The following is a 25,065-nucleotide window of genomic DNA, read 5'->3' as shown; positions in this document are numbered from 1 at the left end:
GGTGGAACTCTGCTGAGATTGCTAGGTAACGGGCAGAACTCTGCTGAGATTGCTAGGTAATGGGTGGAACTCTGCTGAGGTTGCTAGGTAACGGGGCAGCAGCTGCTGATTTGTGCAGCGGTTTTTGAAATGGCTCATTTTTCAGACACCATAAAATGTTAACTTATTGCCAAAAACCAAGGGGGTGTTTTTTTTGTTAGTTTTTTTTTTGTTAGAAGCAGTAGAAATCCAAATGAAAATACAAAAACTTGCAAAATGTGAATTTTGCATAACAAGTCCCCATTTATTTTCCAGGTTTGTGCGACGTTTCCGCCTCGGCCTCACCTGCTCCTGGCCCAGCTGGACCGCAGTCTGCTTGATGATGTTCTCCTTCTCCAGCAGCTCCTTCTGCTGACGCTCAAAGTCCTCTTTACCCTTCGGATGGAAACAGGTGAGRCAAAAATTAAAGGGTGAACAAAGAAACAGCTCCATCGTTACATAAATATATCTGACATTGTAAGTTGGCAGTAACAACGATGACATCAGCCTGAGATTTACACCAAACACTAAGGAGAACAATGGAGGGACAACTTTCAGCATTGCTTAGTGTTGTGATACTAACTTTACAAAATAAAAACTGACCTTCATATTATCTGCACTGTATTGACATATAGTAACTGGTAATGGGCTGATATACTTCATCAGATTATTTGGAAAACCTGGAGCTGTTGTTCCTGATTATTGAGATGATGACGAGGATATCAGTTGCATTTAGTCATGATTAGTCCTGTTATGACAAAAAATATGAAATAACGTTGAACTGTTAATTACTGGGATGTCACCAAGTTGTTGAACTTCTTTTAAATGTGTTTCCTTTCATGTCTGGCCTCTTGATAAATGATATATAATGAAGATGAATTCATCCATCCATCCATCCATCCATCCATTTTCTTGCACCCTTTTTCCCTCAGTGGGGTCGGGAGGGGTGCTGGTGCCCATCTCCAGCCAACGTTTCGGGCGAGAGGCGGGGTCACCCTGGACAGGTCGCCAGTCTGTTGCAGGGCAACACAGAGACACACAGGACACACAACCATGCACACACACACTCACACCTAGGGGCAATTTGGAGAGGCCAATTAACCTGACAGTCATGTTTTTGGACTGTGGGAGGAAACCGGAGTACCCGGAGAAAACCCACCATGCACAGGGAGAACATGCAAACTCCATGCAGAAAGACCCCAGGCCGGGAATCGAACCCAGAACCCTCTTGCTGCAAGGCAACAGCTCTACCAACTGCGCCACTGTGCAGCCATGAAGATGAATTGTCTCGGTTTATTGGAAACATAGACAGTCCATCTGTTTCTTTGCCAATCCCTCCATTGGTTTGTGCTAGTGTATAATGGTGAGTTTATTGAAATGGTCTGAACCAGGGGTGGGCGACTCCAGGCCTGGAGGGCCGGCTTCCTGCAACTTTTAGATGCGTCTCCACTTCAACACACCTGAGTCAAATAATGAGGTCGTTAGCAGGACTCTGGAGGACCGACTGCACTGAGAAGGAGATTCAGCTGTTGGATTCAAGTGTGTTGGACCAGGGAGACGTCTAAGAGTCGCAGGACACCGGACCTCGAGGACCAGGACTTCCCACCCCTGGTCTAAACGTTGGGGTTTATGCAATGCTAACTCCCACCTGCAGGTGGCAATATTTCTTACTTTTATTACATTCCTGTCTCCACCACACATGATGTCAGTTTATAATCCACCATCAACATCGCGAGAATTTCTTGCAAATATTTATTCACAGCAAAATCAATTATGATTGCAGCAAAAATCGTAACAATCGCAAAATCCTGGAGTTAAGAAAAACTGCCCCAACCTGTTGCTGTTTTACCTGCAGATGGACGTAGTCGTAGTCCTCCATCCAGCTCTTCACACACTTCTCACTGTGGTTCATGTTGTCCTTGTCCTGGTTGGGTTGGACAGGGAAGGCTTTGGTCTGTCCGCTGTAGCTGTCCGAGTCGGACGGCAGCGAGGCGAGCCGGTTCTCCTCCGGTGTGCTGCCGGCGGAGAACGTTCCGTCGGCGTGCGTCCGCCTGAAGAGCAGCTCGGCATTGCTGCCTATTGTAGAGACCAGCTGCTTGGTGTCGTCGGAAACGGTCCTGGACACCATGACGAAGCGGTCCAGGTCGTCGCTCTTGTTGTGGTGCTGCCTGGAGGAAGCCAGGGCGTTCAGAGCCCAGCTGCAGCTCTCCAGAGCTTGGTAGGTCTGCACCAGGATCTGCTGCGAGTCCTCCAGCCGCGCCAGCTGACGCCTCAGCTTGCTGTGCAGACTGGAGTCCGACAGAGACGTGGCGTTCGCCGCAGCTCCTCTACCGAACGCAATGAAGTCCACCAGAGACGCTCGGACTTTGTCCAGCACCATGCGGACGTCGTTGGTGTGCCGCTCCATGTAGGGAAAAGTCCTCCAGTGGGAGGAAGACGCCATTGAATGCAAGGCCCCAAGAGAGAGCTCCACGCCTTGCTGCAGGCGGTACAGCCTCTGCACCCCGGCGTCCACGTCCAGGAAGAGGCGTCCCTCCGAGCCGCAGCCCGTGGAAGACGAGGAGGTGGACATGCTGCTGCGTGAGCTGCCGGTGCTGGAGAACGATAGGCGGTTCACGCCGTCCGTCACATCTGCCACGGTGCGAGCGTCCTGAGCAGGAATGTCGTAGATTCCTTTGCTTGCGTCCCGGTTGGCACAGCCTTTATTTTGGAGCGGCTGTGCGCCCCGGGGGAAGTCGTAAACGTCCTGCTGAGAGTCCGCTCCGGAGTGGAGGGCAGACGGAGGAACGTCGTAGATGCCCTCGTTGCCGTTGGTGTTTGGGTGATGGTGATGGGGCTCGGCGTTGGGCGGGAAATCGTAATGAGACTGGGGGCTGTGAGACGGTTTGGTGAGGATGGCAGGCGGGATGTCGTAGATGCCTTCCTGTTTGTGCTTGAGAGGCTGCGGGAAGTCGTAGTTTCCCTCCTGGAGGTCAGCGTTGGTCCTGCAGGGCGGCACTGAGTAGACCTAAGGACAAAACGAAGTGTCAGACATCGACAAAAACACACACACATTACTGGTGGAGCACCACAGGGTCGTGTGTTTGGGTTTTATTCTATTCAGACATTTTTCTCTGACAAACTGATTTATGGATCCCTGAAAAGGTAGGAAAATGTTTTTTTGTTTTTTTTGAAGACCCAATTTCTAAGTTTGTCATAATTAAGTTATAAAGTTATAATTAGGTGGATAAAAGTCATAGTTACAAGTTCTAAAGTCTTTATTATGAGCATAATAGTCACAATTATGAATATTAAAGTCATAAATATGAGAATGAAAGTCATAATTACGAGTTTTAAAGTTTTTCTCTGATGAACAGTTTTTTTTCTTTGTTTCAATTAAATTATTTGTATTATTTTTAACTTTTTACATTTTTATTTCATTTTGTGCAGTTCAGACTAGCAAGCTTTCTGAGATGCTCACTGCGTTTCTTTGTTTATTATTAAAACAATGGCAGATTGTGTTTGTTTTGGTCACTTGAGGTTTAATGCCTGGTAAAGACCGGATCAGTTTTAGTATGTCCTGACCAGCAATGCACTTTTTTTATAATTACTGTCTGTGGGAGCACACAGCAGCCGTTGGGATATTTAAAGGAAGTGAAAGATTAGCTTATACGTGAACACATGATCGTTTCCTCCTTCGATTCGCTGCTGTACCAGAGCTGCATATGTGTCTAAAGGCCTCAAGGCATCATGGGAGTAAATAAAGCGACGCTCCTCACAGCTAGACAAACCGAGCAAACTGTAATTAGGAGGGACGCAAATAACAGCTCAGAGAGCTTCAGGTTGGTCCAAACCGAGCGCTGGCTGTCCGGGCGGCGCTGCAGGAATCTCTGGAAATAGAGCCGTTTCTCCTGCTGCAGTTCAAACACCAGGCCACTCGCTGAGTGGCTTCTGGCAAGCTAAGCCCTCATTTACCAGAGCCGCAGGATCGCCATAAATATGTCGTTTGACGTATTATTCATTTAATGGAGAAAATTAGGAGAAATCCGAGGAGCTGCGTCAATAAACAGTTTCCAGCCTCCTGCGTTTGGTTTTATTTGACAGGAATAAGTCGGGGTGTCAGGCTGATGTGCCACGGAGTCGAGGTTTTCCCCGCACTCACCCCTTGGGAGGACGGAGGAATGTCATAAACGCCTTGTGTCCGGGGCTCCATCTGGGATGGAGGAACGTCGTAGATCCCTTGGTTCCTGGCTGCAGCCTGCTGACCCGGGAACATCTGACCAGGAGGAATATCGTACAGCTGGAACACAGAAAGCCAACGTTAAAACCCAGACGGAGGTCAAAGTTCAACCACAGCCTGTTGTTGTTACGGAGCTCTGAGCTTTGGCTGCTTGTTTGCTACACGAGGAAACAAAAAAACTAAATCTGATGGCAAATTTTAAATTAAAACCAGTCCAGCTGTACCTGTGTGTATTTACATTTGATTTATTTGCACTGTTTTATTTAACGTTGCGCAAAATAATGACATGGATCTGCTGGATGTATCAGATTTTCATTTATTTTCCATAAATGGTTTGGAAATTTGGAATCTGCTCCAGATATTTCCCCTAAAATATCAGAACAAAGTACTTATAAAATAATTACCGGAGCTGCTGGATCTGAAAACCAGGCCTATGATTTATCTGATGACTAAATTATTTCAGTTATTAAAAAAAAAAATTTCATTCTGCTGATTTTTCACTCAACCACTTAAGATTATTTTACACAATATTAGAAATTCATAAAAAATACAAATAAACAAGTAATTCAATAAGAAATTAAACATTTTGCTGCCTAAAATGCACACAACATTTGATCATTTGTAGCAAAAAATGCATCTGCAGCTAAAAAAACCCCTTTTAACATCAACATGTGAAAATCTCAGTTCTTTCTTTCTGCTGGACTGAACATCAGTACATACGACGTATTAGATTAACAGATTAATAACTGGATAGAAAAAAATGCTTAAAGACTTAAAGAAGGTTTAAAACTGCAACTAGAGGAGTTCTGGTACAACTTATGCACATTTTTCATCTTAAAAGCAACATTTTTTATGCAGTTTTTGGTTAATTTTTGCTCTGACTGTGTTGTTCTTTCAGAAAACTCCTTTTTTTTTTTGAGTCGATTACTAAATTAGTTGGCGATTATTGAATAACCCTGGCGATGCATCAGACATCACCTGCACTGATGGGTCACATTGTGGGTTTCCATTTAACCAGCCCGGGACAGAGTACGCCCCACATGCTGGGTTGCCACACTTTTCTGCTCATGGAAACTCCCTGTGGGGTTGCACCTCTCGTCTGAGAGGCGCCGATACCAACCGATACCAACCGACACCAACCGATACCAACCAGAACCTCCATCTGTCTGAGTTCATTAAAGACCTGAAGTCTCGTCTCTGGTCTCATCCTCTACTAAGCATTCCCAGACTGGCATAACGCGGCTCAGATGAAAGAACCGGGTCTGGTTTGTTAGATGTTCTGATGGGTAACAACCCATCAACCCGGCTAACAGAGCGGGCGGTGACGTTGCCGTGGAAACAGGACACCTACCCCCTGTGATCTGCTGGGCGGGACGTCGTACAGGTCCTGCTGGTTGTGCTGTCCGGGGCTGTAGGAGTAGGACTGTCCCACTCTGACTGGGGTCACGACCTGTTGGATTGCAGAGACACACAATGTCAGAAACAACAACTCCATGTTGATCCCAGGCCGTCATGTTGATCCCATTCCGGCATGTTGATCCTGTGCCACCATGTTGATCCCAGGCCACCATGTTGATCCCAGGCCGCCATGTCGCTCTGTGGTTGTTTTGGCTGCCTGTCATTCCTCGTCCTTGACTAACCCTGCGTAATTCTATTTGAGGCGGTTATTTCCTGATAACATCCCTGTTCCAGGACCCAGGAAGCTGACTCATAAACAGACGCCTGCAGCTGCACAGAAAACCTCTGAGCTCAGTAAAACCCCCAGCAGCTGATAATTACAGACAACCTGAGACTAATAATGTGTTCATTAACACTGAAGGGGAAACATTAACCCGCTGTGGACCTGTGTGGGATCAGGTTTCAACCGTCCAGCAGCACGTTGGAGGTCCAATCACTTCGCCACAACCACTAGCAGCAAAACATCCCCCAGCATGATGCTGCCACCTCTCTGCCTGATTGGTGCAGTGTTAGCAGAGTTGACATTGGTTCAGGTTTTCTGCCAGTTTTCTTGCTTTTAAAGCAGAGCGGCATGTTTCACGTGTTTTTCCAACTGGACCGTGATCCAGGGTGTCTGCGCATCGTTAAAAATACATGGATCTAAAATTAAGGCCTTAAAATACCTTACATTCATGTTTTGAAAAGTCAGTTGGCCTTAACTATGTTAAGTATGGTCTTAAATTGTGTCTGCCAGAGAATATTAAGTAATTCCAAAAACTGATCCAACCAGAGTTTTAATTGTATAACTTCATTCGAAGGCAGAGGGCTGCTGGGTCTTATCCCCTACTCTAACATCTCTCTGCCCAGCTTTCTGACCATACAGCCAGACAGAGATTTAAAGAAGAGTGGCAAAAGCAAAAGAGGTGGATTAGCAGTGCTACCTAACAACTGATATTGTCATCCAGATCTTGCTACTGTTGAATATCGTCTCTGCTGCCCGGATATTGAGCTGTTAGCGTGTTATGATGCTCATGAGACTCTTAATACAGCAACAGTCTTCAGTCAGAGGCCTCTTTAGAGTCGCTTCATGACTGACTGCTGCTGGAGATCCTTACTACCCGCAGCATCACCATCCACAGCAACTCCTTTAAGATATTTGGATTATTTAAGTTATGACAACATTTAATATTCTGTGTTGGACGATTCTTTAAAAGTTGGGTCCCAAGTTTCGTCTTATTTGCACCAGTTTATAAAGACTTTATTCATCATGGAGAAGCAGCATTCAGCTTCTATTCACCACAAATCTGGAACAAACTTCCAGAAAACTGCAAAACAGCCTAAACACTGAATGCCTTCAAGGCTAAAAGAAGACTGATTACTGGGATTCGATATTTTTGCAGCTCTGTTATTTTAGCTAGAACGCTGGAGTTGGGTCTTTAGCTAGAGAAATGTAATTCAAGAAGCTGCTTGGCCTCCAGCCACAGGCTGCACTGGAAAATGATTCAAGCTAAATCAAACTTTGAGCAGCTGTGAGGAATAAAATGAGCTTCAACTTGAGCTTCATTTTATTTAAAGCTGCACATTTCTGACCTGGAGAACGGAAATCTGGAATCCTGCTGAGATAATCATTACATCACTGTTTAAAGATCAACCTCCAGCCGGAGCGTTTCATAAAACTTCAACTCTTTCATCCGGAGAAACCCAACACTGACTGGTTTCACTTTCATGGGGAAATCTTTGACCCTGTTAATGTTTTATCACCGTTTCCTGTCGGTGCTAATCAGCTCCCCAACACCCCGACCCCCTCCCCCGGCCTCGTCGTCTCAGAGCCGTTAACAGCAGCGCAACAGACCTTCAGAGGGAAGCCAGGAATGCTGGGAATGTCTTTCCCGAGCACAGTCCTCCTCCTCTGCGCCCAAGATCAGCTACCACCGCTCTGGATGGAGAAGGGTTCATTAGCAGGGCTGGAAAATAGGAACCATACGTCTGACTTCCTGGCAGAGGCTCGGGTTAATCCCCTGATACGTCTCTGCTGTCAGGGGGGAGCATGGAACATGACCTCAGAGCAGGATTAACACTTCTGGGGAAAGTTGGGCAAGATTTCTGAAAGGAACAAGAGGAAGAAATGGAAAGCGGAAAACCAAACTCCTTCTATGGAAAGGAATTTCATTCATCTGCCTAGCGGTAGTTCGTGTGTTTCCCGTAATTCCCATCTCAACCTGGTGATTTCAGGAGTTCATAGCTGGGATTCCTGTTGGTGCGTCATGCAGCGAGCATGAGGGGCCAGAACCGAATCCTAAACCATGGATGGATCTCTGAAATAAACCGAGATGATCAGAGATCTGCTGACGAGCAGAACCAGAGATTATTATTCAGCTCAACTGGAGTGAGAAGCTGCTTCACCTAACCGTCAGAACCACTGAATGCATCCAGCAGAAAACAGCAGAGGCCACCACTCTTCACCCTAAAGCACAAATCATAAACATTAGTTCTGATGACGCTGAAGTGCAACACAAACCAAATCAAACGTCGCAAAATCGCAGCACCGAAACGGGATTTGCTAAAGTGCTATGCTAATATGGAATTTAGAAGATGCTAATGCTAATGTGCTACACCAACAAGGTATTTAGAGGGTGCTAATGCTAAAGTGCTAAATTCAACCATGTTGACACCCAGCATGTTTCACAAAGAGAACATGAGGCGACTCAAAGCAATTCATAAATGTGAATTTTTGCATGTATTAGTTTATTTAACACCCTGGTTGTTTCTTTATATAAACAGATTATTTTGTATATCTCTCTTGCTCATTTGTGGTATGCTTGCCATTTGCTGAAAGTGTTTTGAAAACCAAAAAGAGGACATGAGAACAGGAAACAGAACTGCTGCGTAAACAGACTTCAAAATAAGAGCTTAATCTCACTACTTTTCCCGCAGCTTCTGTCTGAGTGAAAGCAATAAAAAGATGGCGGCTCAGCCTCTGCTCTGTAGCGACGCGTACGCCACGTTGTTTCCTGTCTGCTCCATAACTTCCCCGCCTCCTCCCTGTTTCCCCTGCAGGGTTCATCGGCGGCACATTGAGGATCGTAGAGTGATGAGGTCACCAACAGCCACAGAAACGGAGAAAACCCTGTCCTACACAGGTGAGAGGGGCCTGGAAGGGGCGGGGCTACACACCTGGATCCCAGCGGCGTTGAACAGACGCCTTGTGAGCTCGCCTGCGTGTGGCGGTGAGCGACTCGAGGCTCTTTCAGCAGCGCCTTGTTTGCTTTGGGTCGTTCAGGCAGGTTGAGCTTTTCAGTCGTAATTCAAACACATTTAAAGGTTACATGACATCAGCGATGACATCATGTAATCGCTTTAAGCCACTGAGCCGCATTCAAACGCTCCGTCTGATACGAAAGACTTCATTCAAGGATCAAGTGAAAACAGGATGTTGTGAGTTCATCCTGCATTACTCATAATGTCGACAAGAAGGGAAGAAATCTTTTCTTCTGTAATCAGAAAACTGAAATCATGAAGAACTTTTATTTACCAGCAAAAACTTAAAATATGCCGTTTTAATTATTGAGTCATCTGGTTTTCAGATGGAATAAAGGAAAAAAAAAGATGTATTCAGCCTTTATGTAAACTGAGCGATGCTGTAAGCCTCTGATTGAATCGTTTATGATTTAATTTTAATCTGATTATTTCCCAGTTGTCACTACCTGACTGAAGCTTTTTGGCTTTTTCTTCTTTTTGCAGCTTAAACAACTTTAAGGTTTTCCATGTTTTCTATCTCGATTTTCCTACTCGTTGATACTTTTTGTTTCTGAAATCCTTGGAATGAGAAGCACTGCTGGTCAGCTGGCTGCTACATTTTTCCCTCATTAGCAAAACTACGTAATTGTAAACATTCAAAAATGTTTCCACTTGCAAAAAAGTCGAAGTACGTGAACCAAAGGAGCAACATTATTAAAGTAAGGCTGTTGTTAAACGACAGTAGAGAACTCTGGCTACTGGAGCAGATAGCCTGACTAAAAAAAACAGCAAAAATCAGTTTGTTATATCCTACAAAATAAAACTCCTTAGTTTAAATTTATTCTGTATTTTTCTCAAACCTATTAAAATTCACAATTTTTTAAGGTTTTTAAAAAATATTTTAGCAGCACTAACAGTAGTGTAAAATTATGTGTTTAGATAGTTTTTGCTGTTTGTTTTAAATGTGTTGGTGCAGATAAAGTCTCCTCCTGCTCCAGTCGCAGTGTGAGTTTCGTTTCAGCTAAAACTGTGAGAGCTGTGAACATAGACAGAAAGAAACGGACGAGTCGGTGAGATCAGCCGCCTTCTTTCTGCCTGCGGTTGATTTATACCACCTCCATTCGTGTTTCACACCTTTTCATTGCTTTTGTTCTCAATCACGACCTCTTCCTTCCCGCTAATGGCCGGCAGACACGTATCATGCAGCCGACCTCCTCTGTGGCCTTCAGCCGCCTGTTTGCATCGACCTGGAGGCTAGCTGCCTGCAGCGGTCGGCTCTGCTGCAGCCAGGCTGCAGGAACCTTTTCTGCCGAGTCACAGCTCCATCGTGACTCCAGCCTGTTAAAGCTCCAAACTAATTAATGCAGGAATCCCACCAGGCCGTCTCCAAAAGCCAAACAGCTTAGAGCCGATTTTGGCTCTAATGAAGATCATCTGCTGTGATCAAAGCAGCAGTTTAATCCGTCGCTGCAGTAATCTGTAAAGCTACTGGATGTGTCTTACGTCCAGCGTTTAGTTTCTAAGAAATGCTGGATGTTTCCAGGCTGTTGGCCTCAGAGTACCAGGTGAGTCTGACGGAGACTCCTGGAGCGCACGCCGGCTTTACGGCTGCAGGACGTGTTACCTACAAGTCTCTCTTATCTGTGCTTCCAACTCTCTAAGTGACCTTTGACCTCTTGCCTCCATCATCTGAGTCACATGCACTGAGAATTTATGACAGCTGCTAGCAAAAACATCTTCCTAGATGTTCTCTGGATGGATACTGTGCTGCTGATGCGCTTATCGCCATGACGACCATACTGAGCGCATAACAAGGGATTATCATCCTGATTGAGACTGACAGGAGGAACTCAACTGGACTTTGATTGAGCCATTAGAAACATGCCTGTTTCCCTCTTCTCCCCCGCAGCATGATGCTGCCAAGGAGATGGTGGGGTCAGGGTTATTTTTCCTCCATATTTAATATATTTTAGGAGGGTAACACTAAATACCCCCGGCTAATTTAGATTTAAAATAATTTTTATTCAACCAGGAAGTTTGTTTCTGAGATAAAATGCGACATTCTCCTGTAAAAGAGGAAAAAATAATCAATTTAGAAAACATAATTGATTTTATTAATAAAGGCCACGTTGAATATTATTCCTGTGCAAGAACTCCTGTTCAACTAAAATCTGAAGTTATAAGGCAGCATTTAAGCTAAACAAATGTAATAATTATGGAAAACTGAATAAAAAGTGAGAAAAGTCTAAAAGTAGATTTTTTTAACGTGTTTTAAAACCATGTGGAAGTTTGGGAACCGTTGCTGGTTCAGTCCAAATATCTCAGGTTGAACCGTGAGAAATCAAACCATCTTCGTCTGCAGGACAGATTCATGCAGATATTTTGGACTCCAGAACCGACCCGGTTTTCTTTGTTTCCTTCTGTTTTGGTTTGAGTTTATGGTTAAAGAGGCTGTGAATGCCTCCAGCCCAGCATGCCCTGCATTCCTTCGGCTGTTCTCTAATACTTGATCACATTTACTGCTTCAAAGTTTCCATTTTGGGGGAAACGTCGCCGCAGAGCGGATTGTTCTGCTGATTTATGAGCTTCACAGGAATCTCAGACGTCTGGAGGATCTGAAGCTCAGATCATCGTGTTTAACAACCCGGTCACCTGAAGTCTTATCAAACCCGATGACACGCCCCGGGAGCCCATAAACTTCCTGAATTTGTGCTGCCGATCGTTAAATCTTTTGTTGCTGCAGTAGCAGATTGGGTCAGCGTCGGGACGCAGAGGGGGAGGAAGGAGTGGAGCAGGAAGAGAAGAAAGACAAAAGCGTCTGGAAGAGCCGATAAGAGCCGATCTGAACTCTGAACCCGGCCCGTCTGTAGGCGGCGAGCCTGAGGAAACAGAGGAAATCAGCTGCAGGCCTCAAGAACCCCGGTGCTCTGGGTCCCAGTATGGTCCCAGTATGGAGGTACATCAAACCTCTGAGTCCGTTTCCACATCAGAACCTCTGAACCACATCAAGAGGAAACAACTGGATGAGCTGGAAGGAACTGGGACACAAAAACCAGCAGAACCTTTCCTCTGTGGCTACTGGGCTTAACGTGCAGTCATTACTGGGAAGACTGGTTCAGCAGCTGGGAACCAGCCTCACTTCTACTCATTTCCATCCAATAAAATTTAGCTCAGGACTGAAATCTTTTTATTTTCTGATTCTGCTCGGTTTATTCAGTTTGTTTGAATTCAGGTAGGTCCAGTTCAAACTATTAAACCCAACTGGACTCACATTCCTGTCCAGTTCAACCCATTAAATCCTGTTTTCATCAAATACAACAGATGCATTTAAACCAATTCACTCCACTTTAATACGTTTTGTTTCTGTCAAAATGAATTTTAGTACAGTTCATATCTGCTTTTCACGTTCAATAAATTAAAATCCGATTTAATCAGCAGGAAATATTTAAATTAAAATCCATTCAAACCACTCCTACTCCATTCATTCCAGTTTATCCAAACAAATGCTGTTCAACTCATTTTAAATCAATGCTTAATAACTCAGTCCAATGATATCATAACACCTTTTTCAATTACAACCTAGTTTTAATCGAATAAAGACTGAAATCCAGTTAAATCCAGTACGACACCAACGAGGCAGTTCTGATCAGATCAGTTATAATCCAGTTCAATTCTGTGCTTTCTTTGTTTTTCCAGTTTATTTCAATTATAATCCCATTAAAATCCACAACATTTAATCGACAGCGATTCATTCCTGATGTTAACGTTAATCTGGCTAATTTTCCTATGAATAAATCCTAATTTAAACCTCCGATGATTCACCTCTCGACTGAACAGTCGAGTCTGAATCCAGTAAAATAACGTCCAGCAGGCAACGGGCTTTAACTGGACCGGTCGGTGGATTTTCGGTCAGCACAGTCGGCCTTTCTCAGGACTATCTCTTCAAATCACAATGACCCTAAACTGATCCGTAGTCCTGATACACGTCCAGAACCTCATCTCATCCGCGCAGTAACAGGATTACAGCACAAAGCAGCCACTCATTAGAGACGCCGCTCATTTTCCACCTTAATACCAGCTCTGGGCTAAACCTGCAGGAGTGACTGACAGATGTGTCCTTTAAGCCGCCGCTGTGCAGCGAATCGAGCGCTAAGCTGCTGGCGCCGGCAGCCTGTTTATTCGGAAACACACCCAGCTCGTTTCTATGACGGCCGCAGTAGATCGTCTTAGAATCGAAAAGAGACCCTCAAGACGCCAAAAACTGACAGAGGATCTAATTACCATCCGTCTCCTGGAGGGCCGATCGCGTCTGAGGTGCTGGAACCAGTTAAACGCTTCAATAAACGAGGACATTTTCGCATCGTGTTTCAGCACAGACCTGCTGCTCTGAATTATGGTCATGATGGATGCAAACGCTGCATCTTTGGATTTAAATGTCTCTAAAGTTTATAGCCTCTTAACTTCTCCCTGAAACGCCTAGAAAAATGCACACTGAGGGAAATTAGATGCAGTTCTTCAACCTTTTGGAGCACATGCAGAAAGAGTCGGACTTATTCCAGGGACTCTGCTCATTCTTACAAAGTCTCAAATTCCTTTATAAAAAAATTAAGGCCTTAGAATGTCTGAAATTCATTAAAAATGCAAGTTGGCCTCAAATATCTTAATCACAGATCTTAAGTTTCGTCGTGGCTAGACAAAATTTATTCCATGTAGTTTAGTTTTCTCGCGGGACAAATGTTTGAATCACACGCAGACATCTTTATGAAAACATGGACATGTACGAGTTATTGATGATTTGTTGATAATATTCAGAAAATATTATGGCAAATTATGCTTCAACAAACCTGAAAACCTGGAAAACTGTTGATAAAGATTAAGGGACGATGATGAAGGAAACGTTTCCCTCTGCTCTTCACTCCAGCAGCTGCTTTTGTTAATGAGACATTTATCAAGCCCTAATCAGAGAAATCAGCAGGTCCAGCCTCTCGTTAAAATGAAATCCTGGAAATTATCGTCTCTCATCCTGAACCTAATAAATCAACAGTCAGACAGATTACCTGATAGAGAGAGCAGTGGTTGTGGTTAGCTGAGGGAAATGAAAATGACTCGCCTTGCTGTGTGTGCTCTCGGCAGCCAGCGTGCTTCTCGGTGGGACTTGGTAGATGTCCTGTCCTGCAGGAACCTGGTAGATTCCCTGCGGCTGCTTGTAGAGGCCCTGGGCCCCCGAGGTCGCCGTCTGTTGGAGGCTCTGAGGTGGTGACTGGGCGGCGGTGGCCGATGGCTGGGCCTCGAACATCGGGCCGATCAGCAGCTTCAGGCGGTTGCCGGGGGCGATCCCCTGGCGGCCGTGCAGAGAGCAGAGCCACCATCCTTCCAGTCCGCCTGTGTTCTGCTCGATGACGGTCAGGATGTCCCCCTTCCTGAAGGCCAGTTCCTCGGGAGACTCCGGCACGTTGTCGTACAACGCTTTGGCCATCAGGTTCTGCACAGAGAGACCGCAGTTCTTTAGGGTTATCACCACCAAGAAGGAACAACTTTGGGTTTCTGCACCAAAGGGTCACTATTTTGGGAAATGGTTGCCTAAATGCATTTTCCATTTTAGGAGTTGTTAGACCAATCAGAGCCCAGCGTGAGGTTTACAAGAGTCCTAGTCCAAGTCTGAGAACAGACACTAAAGGTTTTCCACAGCTTTTCCCAAAGGAGGGATGGACTCTGGTGACAAGGTGACGATCACTTGGATCATCAGCTCTACAATGGTTCCTGGGCTAACATGACTGAATCTGGACGAAACCTCAATTAACTTTTGTTTTACTGTTGGACCATCTGCTTCATGGCATTTTTTTAAACCGTTAGGCTGATTTATGCATCCAGTTTCTAGTTAACCAGCTCCAGAGTTCAGAATTATCCAGAAATGGGGAATAAAGGCATTATTATTCAGAGAAAGTTCACCTCCAGATTTTAAACACCGAACTGACTTCTTGCCTTTTAAACCAAACCTGAACTTGGAGGGCTGCTCTTATCCCATGCACCGCTTCAGGAAACGGTTTCTCCAAAGGTCTGACGAGGGTTCAGGGATAATAACTGAAACCCAGAGATCCTGCAGATAGGAAAAGCCCTTGAGCACGGCGCCGCCGGTGCTGCTGGGTCTGAGCGAGGCATTTAAGCCTAATTACCGCAGTAAATGCATCAGTTCTTGAGCCTTTTTTTAACCAGTGAAGGAGGAAAGTGCATGAATACTTCTTTTGAACCTTCAGCTCTTTGCAGCTGTCCAACAGTCGGGCACTTTACCCTGCATGCTCCATTAAGAGCAATTAGGAAATACGTGACTTGCTCAAGGGCACATCGACTAGATATGAAGAGAGAGTACATGTACAGCAAACACTTTTATATTTAACTCGACTATAAGCAGACCCTTTGTTGTTTCCTGAAAGTCCAAATTAAAACACAAAGCGTGACAGTTTGTTGCACCCTTTTTACTCCCCGATTGACCAGAAATGTACATTTTTATTTATTAAAGTCAGCTCCTGAGTCAGAAAGACGGGAAAAGGAACATTTTGACTGGTAATCAGGAAGTTCTCTTTGTGGCTGCTGCTGGTTTGAGGCTTTCTTGAACCTTCGTTGACCTTCCTCTTTTCTGCCAGTCTAATCCACGTAGTTCCCATGTAAAACTCAAGGCCGTTATCTCTCACTCCGTATCAGGCCAGGGTCTCCCTGCCCATTGTCTGATCCCCGCCAGTATCATCCGCCCCACAACCACTCTGAGCTGGACCCTGGGGTGGAGGCCGCTGGCCAACGGGGGCAGAGACGTAGGGGTCGCCTCGAGGAAGCAAGTACTGGTTCCTCTGATTGCTGCTGCAATTTAGAGAAAAACTGCTTTAACATCAAGATTATTTGATTTCACTGCATCCTAAGACTGCCAGGCATTGTTGTGTTGCTCAGACTGGCGACTCTTGAACAGCAGAACATTTTAGACCAGACTTTCTCCAATTCTTTTGATTTTAAAACTTATCCTGCTTGGAATACACATGGCAGAGTTTTACAGTTATTGGCCTATTTTCAAAACCTAACAGACTTGATGCATGATGATAAAAAAAAATCTTAGGTATAACAAGTTTGGTCGTACAGTTTGTGGTGCCCAGACGACACTCCATAGACAAACCGATTTCACTCACCAACATTCAGGTGTAAGTTGGGAAATCTCACCAGATCAAACATGAGTTCAGAGTAAACAAACATGGCAATAGTTTGCGGTAAATATCTACGTAAGCTGGACTTTATGGTGCGCCGTAGCAGTTGTTTTGTCCTCTGTACTCTGGATTCCTAGAATACAGAAGTGTCCATGTGTGGTGTCCTTGGGGAACACCACACATATCAGGCAAAAACAATCAGACATGCTGAATGTCCCTGATTTTAGATCGGAGAGGTTCCAAAGACCTTCTGAGCACACCGGATCACTCTGAATACACGGCAGAAAAATATCTCCAGATTATGTTGCAAAAAAATCCCTGTAGTCGGGAAGTGCTTAAAGTTGTCTGAAGGAGGAAATCTGGACAAAAATCGACATGAACCAGACATAAAGCCGTCTTTACTAATAGTTTTTTCTCAAATCTGTCAAGTTAAAAATTTTATCTTGACAGATTAAGCACCCAATGCCAGACCTGAGAGGTGCAACGTCACGCAGCAGATCATCGAGTTTCCTGTCAAGTAACCGGGTGATGGCACTAATATGTTTCTGCTTAAGCTGCACCATATGAAAATCAACAGGATGCAGTCTGTCAAACCTACTGGTTCTCTGTGCAGGACACTCGCAGCAGAAATTAAATCAAGGAATAAACAGACAGAAGAGCAGCCTTCATTATGCTTCTGCAGCTCTGTAACCCGCTGCCAGTTTCACTAACACCATGCACGCAGACTGAAACCAAAGCGGAAAAAGAGCTAAAAAAAAACCCACCATTGCCATCGCTGTACGCCTGAGATGAAAGCTAGAAGGAGGGAAGGTGTAAAGGAAACTCTGACCCATTACCCGCCTTGTCAGCCGCAACAATCTGCTCATCGTCTTTATTTAAACATGCAGTAGATGTTAAACCCAAAGGGTGTTAAAGCCAAGACCGTCTCTAACCACTCAGTTTGCACCACTTTGATTTTTTGTAACTGTTTTTATGCAGATGATAACATTTTAATTCTTTCTGTGGTTAAAGTCACCAAATTTCTTGGCTAAAGTTCAATTTATTGTCGGTCCTGAAACTTTTCTTTGTGCATTGAAAACATAAAACTCCAAAATACAAACACACCAAAGATAAAATATTTAAAAAAAAAAATGTAAACCAGGAGTCTACATCCACAAAGCCACATGATAAAGGACTTTTAATGTTTTCTAAACAGGCAGAAGGTGAACTAGCCCACACATGATCCTCACCTTCTTAACTCAGTGGAATATTACTGCAAAGGTAGCGCCAGTTTTCCACCAATTTTAAGTAAGAACCGGCTCTAAACTTTCACTGGAAACAGTTCTTTGGACAAATCCCATTAAGATATTTTAGATATGATCAGTAATTTGACCCCTTAGGAAATCTGACATCAGGAATGAAGAGTATAAGCAAAAGTTTTCTATGCCTTTCTTCATGTTGAAGAGGAGTCTTTACAAGCAAATCTTCCAAAAAAAAACAACAACTTTTCAAACTCTAAGTTACTTCTGAAGCCACAAATAACAGATTCTAATTCAGTAAACCAAAAATAGTGTTTCACAAGAACTTTACAACTGTGCAGATACCAGCAGGGATGTAAACACTTATTGAGTTTGTTGGGAGCAGTGATGATTACAGAGTCAAACAGCTGCGGGGAGGAAGGGAAGGACCTGCGGTAATGCTACTTTATATGACTTTGGATGCAGAAAGATCTTGAACAGCGCCCCCTGCAGTCCCAAAGCCCTCAACCTCCTCAGCAGGTAGTCAGCTGAGTCCTGACCAGTTTATTGTTCAGGTGAACACCCAGGCATTGATAAGAGTCCACTGTCTTAATGTCCACCATAAGCATATAAACAGAATCTGAAAGTCATATTTGCAAGCTTTAGGGGAAACCTCATGTAAGCACCTGAAAGATTCATTACAATGAACCTTTTTAGGTCTTTGTAGGTTCGCTTGGTAAATAATCCCAGTAAATGTTCTAGTTTTGGACTGAAAATGAGTAACCGCCTCCCCAAAGTCCACATAAAAGGCCCTCATGAAGCTCAAGAACTACACATCCAGACCACAGGAAGGAAAATGCAGTAAGTATGGCTACAGTAGAGTATTCATTGGCAAACTGGCAGAACAAAAGTGATCCCAGTCTCAGTCTCTGGTGAACACCTTCATTATCTTTGCCCCATAGTGTCAGACGTTTCTGATGAATTTCTGAACCTCTGTGACGTCRTTCAGACCAGCCAGTTTTGTTTTGAGYTTATWGAAAAACTCGCCCACCAAACRTAGGACCTCATCGGCTGTGATGAGTCCGGAGACCGCAGAGATCCCAAAGGAAATGGTCTGACACGTTTTCACAGCTTCTCACTGCGGTTCTTTTTTTTATTGGGGAGGTAAACAGAACAGACGACGTCACTTGATGAATCATTGTCACTTTTATAGCATCTCTGCAAATGGTGAATGGTGGATTTCAAAGATGATATCTGAGGCTTGGTGTGAAGCAGTAAACATGACCTTTAACTGGTCTGAACTGGTTGTTGGCTGTAAAAACAACAGATCTGTCTGAAGATCTATCGATCTGAGCTGCTACGCTAACAAACCTGTTTGGGTTTGAGTCCAGATGTTCAAATCAGAACCGAGTAAACAAGCCAATGTTTGCATGGTCCTAACAGTGTTTAGATCTCCATCTAAGGAAGCCCAAACTGTTGGAGGCAAACCAAACTAGAGCACCTAATGGGTCAACTACAGAGGCATCCAGATCAGGGTTAATCTCATGGTTTTTCAAATATTTGACAAATCTAACAAACAATGGCTCAGTGGTTCTGTTTTAGAGAAACGAGTGGCAAGAAGAAGAGGAAATGAGAGGATGGGGTACACCCTGGACAGGTCATCAGTCCACCTGGTGAAAACCCACGCATGTAAGCTCCATGCAGAAAGACCCAGGTTTAGAAAACGAATCTACCCATGTAGAAATGACTGAAGAGGAAACCAGCACACCTGTCCGCTTTTTAAGTTTGTTGGACAATTTTCAGAACCTGAGAGACCCAACACATGATAATAAAAAATAGTAGGAATTACAGATTTAGTCCTAGAGTTACAACACGGCACACATGAACCACTTTCAACTGTATTCACCATGTCAACATGTCTCCAGAGCAACCATTAGACTCCTCTTTGGTCTCCTACCATCACAAAAACAAACAAGCAGACTTTGCTGAAGTGGAACTGGGAGGTATGGTCCTTTCTGATTGGTCGAATTTGTAGTAAAATCAGAAAACAGTGGCAGGATGTAGAGTGATTGAGGACATTAACCCAACTGAAAAAGAAATGACACCCCTCTCCTTTAGTACAGGAAGAAACGGACCCGACTCTGATCAGACGGCACCGGTGTGTTCTGATTGGCTCCAGCTCTGCCTGAACCCTTCCAGAAATAAAGGACGGCCGTTGCGTAACGAGCCCCACCTTTTTCTTTCAGCGTTCTGGGTGGTTTCCTCTCATCAGGATGAAGGCGGCTTTGGCTGAAGATTTCTCCAAACACACAACCCGGGTTCCCATGGCGACCAGCGCTCTTCTGTTTTGAGCCCAAACAAACAACCTGCTCCTAAAAGCGGCGGTCTGCTCCGCCGAGGAGGTGGGGGAGAGGGGGGGGGGGCGTCGGCGGGACGGAACGGGCCGCACCGCTGCAGCACGTGTCCCGGCGGTGGTTCACACACTCTCATCTGGCCTCGTTTCTGCGCCTTAATATAGAACATAATTATAGTAATGACGGTAATGAGGAACTGATGACTTTTCCGAGCCGCTCCTTGGAGTGAGGCCTGCTGCGGGTGAAAGCCGGTTCAGATAAATGGGCCGTGTGAAGGTTCTGGTCGGGCAGGCTCTTGGGAAGCTGTTCTGAGCTCAGGTCGTTTTCGTAACCGACCGCCATGTGTTAACATCTTTACACCACTGAGGCCTTGGAGGGGACGTGACACAATACAGCCAATAACGCCTTACGCAACCAACCATAAATCAATACAGCACAAAGAGTCGCAACCGTAAACAATGCTTTATCTCTGAGGGCAGAGCAGAAGGCAAAGTTTCTGGCTACCTGGTCTGAGATCACACCGGCTCTGGGAAGCTCCCCAGAATGAGGCTTTACCAAGCCTCTGTCATCAGGTTCGGTTATTTACATTCAAATAACGAGACATTATTCTAAAGAATACCATCTGAAAGCTCGTTGGCACCCGATCAGCTTCTTCACCATGTTGTTCACGACGCCAGCACGCCCAGAGCTCTGCRGCATTGGCTTAAAACCACAGAAATGAGAACATCAGCGGARGTTTTAGCTCATTCAGCGGTTTTAAAGCCTCTKACTGCAAAAGAACTGTGAATTGACAGATAAACATCAGCAGTGACTCAATTATTATCTGGCTTGTTTTTCATGAATCAGACTGACTTTCATCAAGARTACCCCAGATATTTCACCAMGTAATCTWMTCCAAAAGCTTTTAGTGCAATAAATCCAGCATAAATATTAATAATTCGCAATGCTCTAGAAAATCTAACAAGATTTTCTTCAGGAATTCTAAAACATTAGAGATTAAATGAATCCTCCGCCGCTTGCGGATGTTGCTTGTGCGTCAGATTTACGGGCGTACCAGAAACATGCGAATATGAAGGTTCCACCCAGGTCTTTTTTACCAGAAAAAAAAAGTGATTAATTGCATCAAAATTTTTAACAGGTAAAATCTTTGCAATGTATCAATTAAAATGAACGTGTTAGAAATGCACCACAGGCAGCATGTAGATGGATGCAAGCGGGAGCTGTTTCATGCAAATTTTGAGCAAACTTTTAAAATGTCACAAAAAAGAAAGGCAATGTAGTTTTGTTTCCATCTACTGGTAAAGTGTTTTTTCATCAGAGGTTGATGCTACGTATGGTGGTAATAAACAGGAAGTAAAGGTTGCTAACGAACATAGAAAAAGAGTCCCGCCCTCCAACTGGAAGTCTGGTGCCTCTGGTAAGGCACCAAGCCACCAGTGAATGAGAGCGTTCACTACGTTAGAACTTATTCAGCAAATGTGTTTCCACCTCCACTTTAGCACTTTAACTCTTTTTCATAAAACCTAAAAACCATCTCAAAGCGTAAAAACGTCTTTTGCAAAATTGAAAAAGTTCATTTGAATTTTGCTTTTTCCATCTACTTTTTTCTAATGCGATTCATCAAAATGCACAATGAAAAAATGATGGAAGCACGGTTAGAATAGAAACAAGTCTGAATCAGGTGTGATCAATGCCTTTCTGTAGCGCTGCTCCCTGCTTCATGTTCTCTGTGCATGCAGGGGTTCTCTCTGGGTACTCCAGCTTCCTCCCACACTCCGAAAACATGACTGATCGTTTAACTGGTTGGTCTAAATTACCCTTAAGGACTAGTGGGTATAGCAGTCTGCATGAGTAAAACTCCCAAAATACTCAACAGAGATATTCTGTTTGATATTTACAACAAGTAATAAATAGATGGCAACTTCAAACCTTCTGTGGTAAAGATGAAATATCAGCTCCTGCAGAAGGAAGAGCTCGCTGCTCAGAGGAAATCACTTCAATGTTGATCTTTACGTCACTTTTGGCCTTTCAGGCGTTTAAACTGGAGAACAGAGAAAGCTCCTGTCAGTGTGAGCATAAAAAGCTGCCTTTGTCCCCAGAGTAAACATGACTGGGCCCCGCTGGCTGCAGAGGAAACCTCCACGCCCTGCAGTGTCAGAGCGGCAGGTCCGCAGCAGGATGTGAAGCCGAGCCGCAAACTGATCGCTGCAGCGTAATCATGACGAGACGAGGGAGTTTCCCTGGCAACAAAGCAACATACGCAGCTGTAATCTGTATGTTCGGGAGCCAAGTCATGACGTGGGTAAACTCTCTGTCCCACATCTTCACCCACTTTACTCTGAATCATTTATTTACATACAGTCTCCTGCCTTTAAACAGGCAGCAGCAGCTTTTAGTCTCCAGATGTTTTCATCTGCAGCAGGAAAACCTGCTGAAATATGAAATTTAGTCTGAAAATGTCTCCTCTCGTTCAGCTTTTATCCAGATTCTGCTCTAACTGTAAATCATCACGAGTATCAACACATGAGCTAATTAGGTTTTCTAGTATCTTACTAAATATAACAGCAATGAAACATGAAAATCTGTTCTAAATTAGAGCTTCTGACTTTAAAAGCCCCGATAGAGCTGCAGTTTACGCAATTCCATACAATCGTCTCCAAAAACCAGAAAGTCAACAAATCAGGAGAAAATCTGAGTCAAAAATCAGCTACAAACAAACGAGCTCAGAGGACAGATGAAGAAAATGCACCTTGCTTCGGTTTCTGGTCGTTCTTCTGCTGGTTTGGACTTTTTCACACCAAACGTATATCAGCTTTTATACGCTGCCGGGTGTTTTCTGCTCACCTTAAGGAATTTGTCAATGAGACTTTTTTATTACGCAGAAGCGGGTGGACATTTCAGGTCCACTGATTTTTTTCTCTTTTTAAAAAATGTATCACAAAATTTCAGTAACGTGATATTTCTAAAGCAAAATAAAAAAAAAACCATTACAATATCTTGGATTTTAGTGTCCAGCTGTCATCACTAACCTCCGTGGATACCAGGGCCCCAGAGCGGTATGTTGCCAAATAAAAGGACAAAAATCAGAAAAAATATTAGAAATAATAACGTACGGTCAGAACACGTGCCTAATCTCACTAAACAACTTCTCAAGAATTTCTGTTTGCTCTTTTTGGAAAGTGCTTTGAAATTCTCTGCTGTTGCTGAATTCAGGTTTTTAAACAGGAACGACCTTCAGATGTCGTTTTATAGAGTCCCTCTGCTGGGTTCCTGCTGTCCGTCTGGAGCCGTTAAACTCCTGATGAAACAGGACGTTTGCTCTGCTGCAACGCCTTCAGTCAGGAAACAATCCAGGTTCAGCAGGCTTCCTCTCATTTTGTGTTTTTCTGCTGATTTTACAGCCACATAAACTCCAAGGTAGTCTTCCCTCCTCGCCCTGCAGCTCTTCCTGCAAACAGACCGGACTCCTCTCCGTCTCTCTAAGCTGTCATTAGGTCCTGAGGAAACGACGATTCATCCTGGGGCTCCAGCGGGAAGACGTTAAATCTGCGACAGACGTCTGTCCTGAAGTGATTTACAGCTTGGATGATGATCTGAGAGCCTCCCTGCAGGATTATTTCCCAGCTTCCTGGCGATGCCAGGCGAGGTTGCGCCTCAGCATCGTGGTAACCCTTGGAGACCAACAGTAATCCCCGCAGGGGGGCATTAGCTGACATGTGAAATATGTTGAGTGGTATCTCCGCGGGGCCACATTGGATGGTTTAGCATACAAGAATCCCCAATGAGCCGGAGATTCACAGCAGTGTCCCTCTGATTTCACGCTACGCAGAGATGCCAGAGACACAAAGACGAGTCGCCGAGACCGCCAAGTCCGTCTGGGATGAATCCCTCAACATTCCCACTTTTATCAAGACAACAAACAACCGGCTCTGTRATCACTCAGAGGGAGTTCAGGGTGTTTGACATGAGACGCATGGAAAACCAGAAGGATCTGGGTCAATGTGTGAAGCTGGACAGAAAACATTTATAACTTTACTACACAACGCGTCAACGCATAAGAATAAAACTAGAAGGAAATGCGTTGGAGGTTCCTCGGCAGAGTTAAGCACGGTTCACTTCACACAAGATTTAAAAATTATCGGCCGATTTTCAAAACCTGACAGACGATAAGAGATTATCTCTATGATCCAATGAGAATAACCTGCACACCGGTCAGCTTTTTAAGATTTTAAAATGATCCGTCGATTTTCAAAACCTGAGACCCGACACACGGTGATGAAATATTATAAAAGATTGTTCTACAGTTGCAGCAAACCACTTAAAAACCAGTTTTACTCGCCGACATTAGATGTCAGGCGGGAAATCTCACAGAACTTTGAGCCCAAATGTGAGTTCAGAGAAATAAATGACCAACCAGACAGAAGCAATGGGGACAGTTTGATACGAAGACCTCTCCAACATTCTCTGGACTTTCTGCTTCACCCTGGCAGCTGTTTTGTCTTCTGTCTTTGGGATCCCCTCCATGTTTCCATCACATTCATCGACAATTCACCATGTTGAATATTCCAGATTTTAGAACGGAGCGGACCCAACGTTATTCCAAAAAGACCGGATATCTCTGAGCACATAGCAGGAATGTCCACCATGATTATCTTTAGAGCCATCTGGATAGTCAGAGCGTTCTTCAGATCGCCGGACAGGAAAACCATGTGAAATTGGTTTCAACAGGTTTGATTCCAACTGAAAATGAAGCTTCAAAGCTGGTTGAGAGAAAATCATCCAATTCCGATGCCTGGTCAATACTTTGGTGCATTTCTGGTAAGTTCTCTGAAAGTTTCAGACCCGTTTTGGTCCGATATCAGTGCCTACAACTCAACAGAACCTGACTGTTGACCGAACACACCTCTGTTATCATCCTTGCTTTTCTGCAGATGAGCTGAAAGATGCTGCTTGTAGGAAAATGGGTCAAACAGCAGCAGGAAACACGACTGGTTAACCTGCAGGCAAAGCGCTTTTCAGCATTATTCTGTTCATATGTAGTCAGAAAAATTACATTTTAGTCCAATTCTGCTCAGGTTTCAGTCATGACGCCAAACCGATCAGAACCGCTAAACCTTTCCTGCTGCTTTTGTCACTGTGACACAGGAGCTGAGATGCATCTTGGCCACATTACAGGTTAGATTATTTAGTGCAGTGGTTCTTAACCTGGGTTCGATCGAACCCCAGGGGTTCGATGAGTCGGTCTCTGGGGTTCGGCGGAGCCTCTGCCGCGGAGGTAAAGACACACTTGTGTAAAGTTGTGATGACGCCCCGCTTTGCCATCACTTGCTGCAGAGGATCACGTTACATTGCTTAGCCAATCAGAGTATCACGTTACATTGCTTAGCCAATCAGAG

The 25,065-nt window shown here is 44.4% G+C and overlaps 1 protein-coding gene and 1 long non-coding RNA gene across 6 annotated transcripts in view; one reads left to right on the top strand and one right to left on the bottom strand.

Moving 5' to 3' along the window:
* LOC103473013 (uncharacterized) overlaps positions 1-25,065 on the top strand; it is a 59,194-nt gene that overhangs the window by 8,377 nt on the left and 25,752 nt on the right. The window contains exons 3-4 of one of the 3 annotated variants that reach the window (XR_534962.2): positions 295-430; positions 8,732-8,814. This is a non-coding gene — a long non-coding RNA (uncharacterized LOC103473013). Of the gene's footprint in view, positions 1-294; positions 431-4,074; positions 4,188-8,731; positions 8,815-25,065 lie in introns of those variants that run through there. The other 2 variants (XR_534963.2, XR_534965.2) reach the window with 2 other exon arrangements.
* The window catches only part of nedd9 (neural precursor cell expressed, developmentally down-regulated 9), a 32,102-nt gene that overhangs the window by 1,878 nt on the left and 5,159 nt on the right, over positions 1-25,065 (bottom strand). The window contains exons 1-6 of one of the 3 annotated variants that reach the window (XM_008422924.2): positions 21,599-21,778; positions 14,022-14,393; positions 5,589-5,687; positions 4,160-4,297; positions 1,868-3,025; positions 325-414 (exon numbers count right to left, since the gene is read on the bottom strand). In XM_008422924.2, the coding sequence (XP_008421146.1) occupies positions 325-414; positions 1,868-3,025; positions 4,160-4,297; positions 5,589-5,687; positions 14,022-14,387 (1,851 nt within the window). In that variant the 5' untranslated portion in view covers positions 14,388-14,393; positions 21,599-21,778. Of the gene's footprint in view, positions 1-324; positions 415-1,867; positions 3,026-4,159; positions 4,298-5,588; positions 5,688-14,021; positions 14,394-19,548; positions 19,599-21,598; positions 21,779-25,065 lie in introns of those variants that run through there. The other 2 variants (XM_017307439.1, XM_008422923.2) reach the window with 2 other exon arrangements.

The sequence above is a fragment of the Poecilia reticulata genome, linkage group LG11, assembly GCF_000633615.1.
Source record: "Poecilia reticulata strain Guanapo linkage group LG11, Guppy_female_1.0+MT, whole genome shotgun sequence".
In the NCBI taxonomy this organism is placed as follows: Eukaryota; Metazoa; Chordata; class Actinopteri; order Cyprinodontiformes; family Poeciliidae; genus Poecilia; species Poecilia reticulata.
The sequence above is the reverse complement of the archived record's forward strand: the minus strand, read 5'-3'. Positions and strand labels throughout refer to the sequence as shown.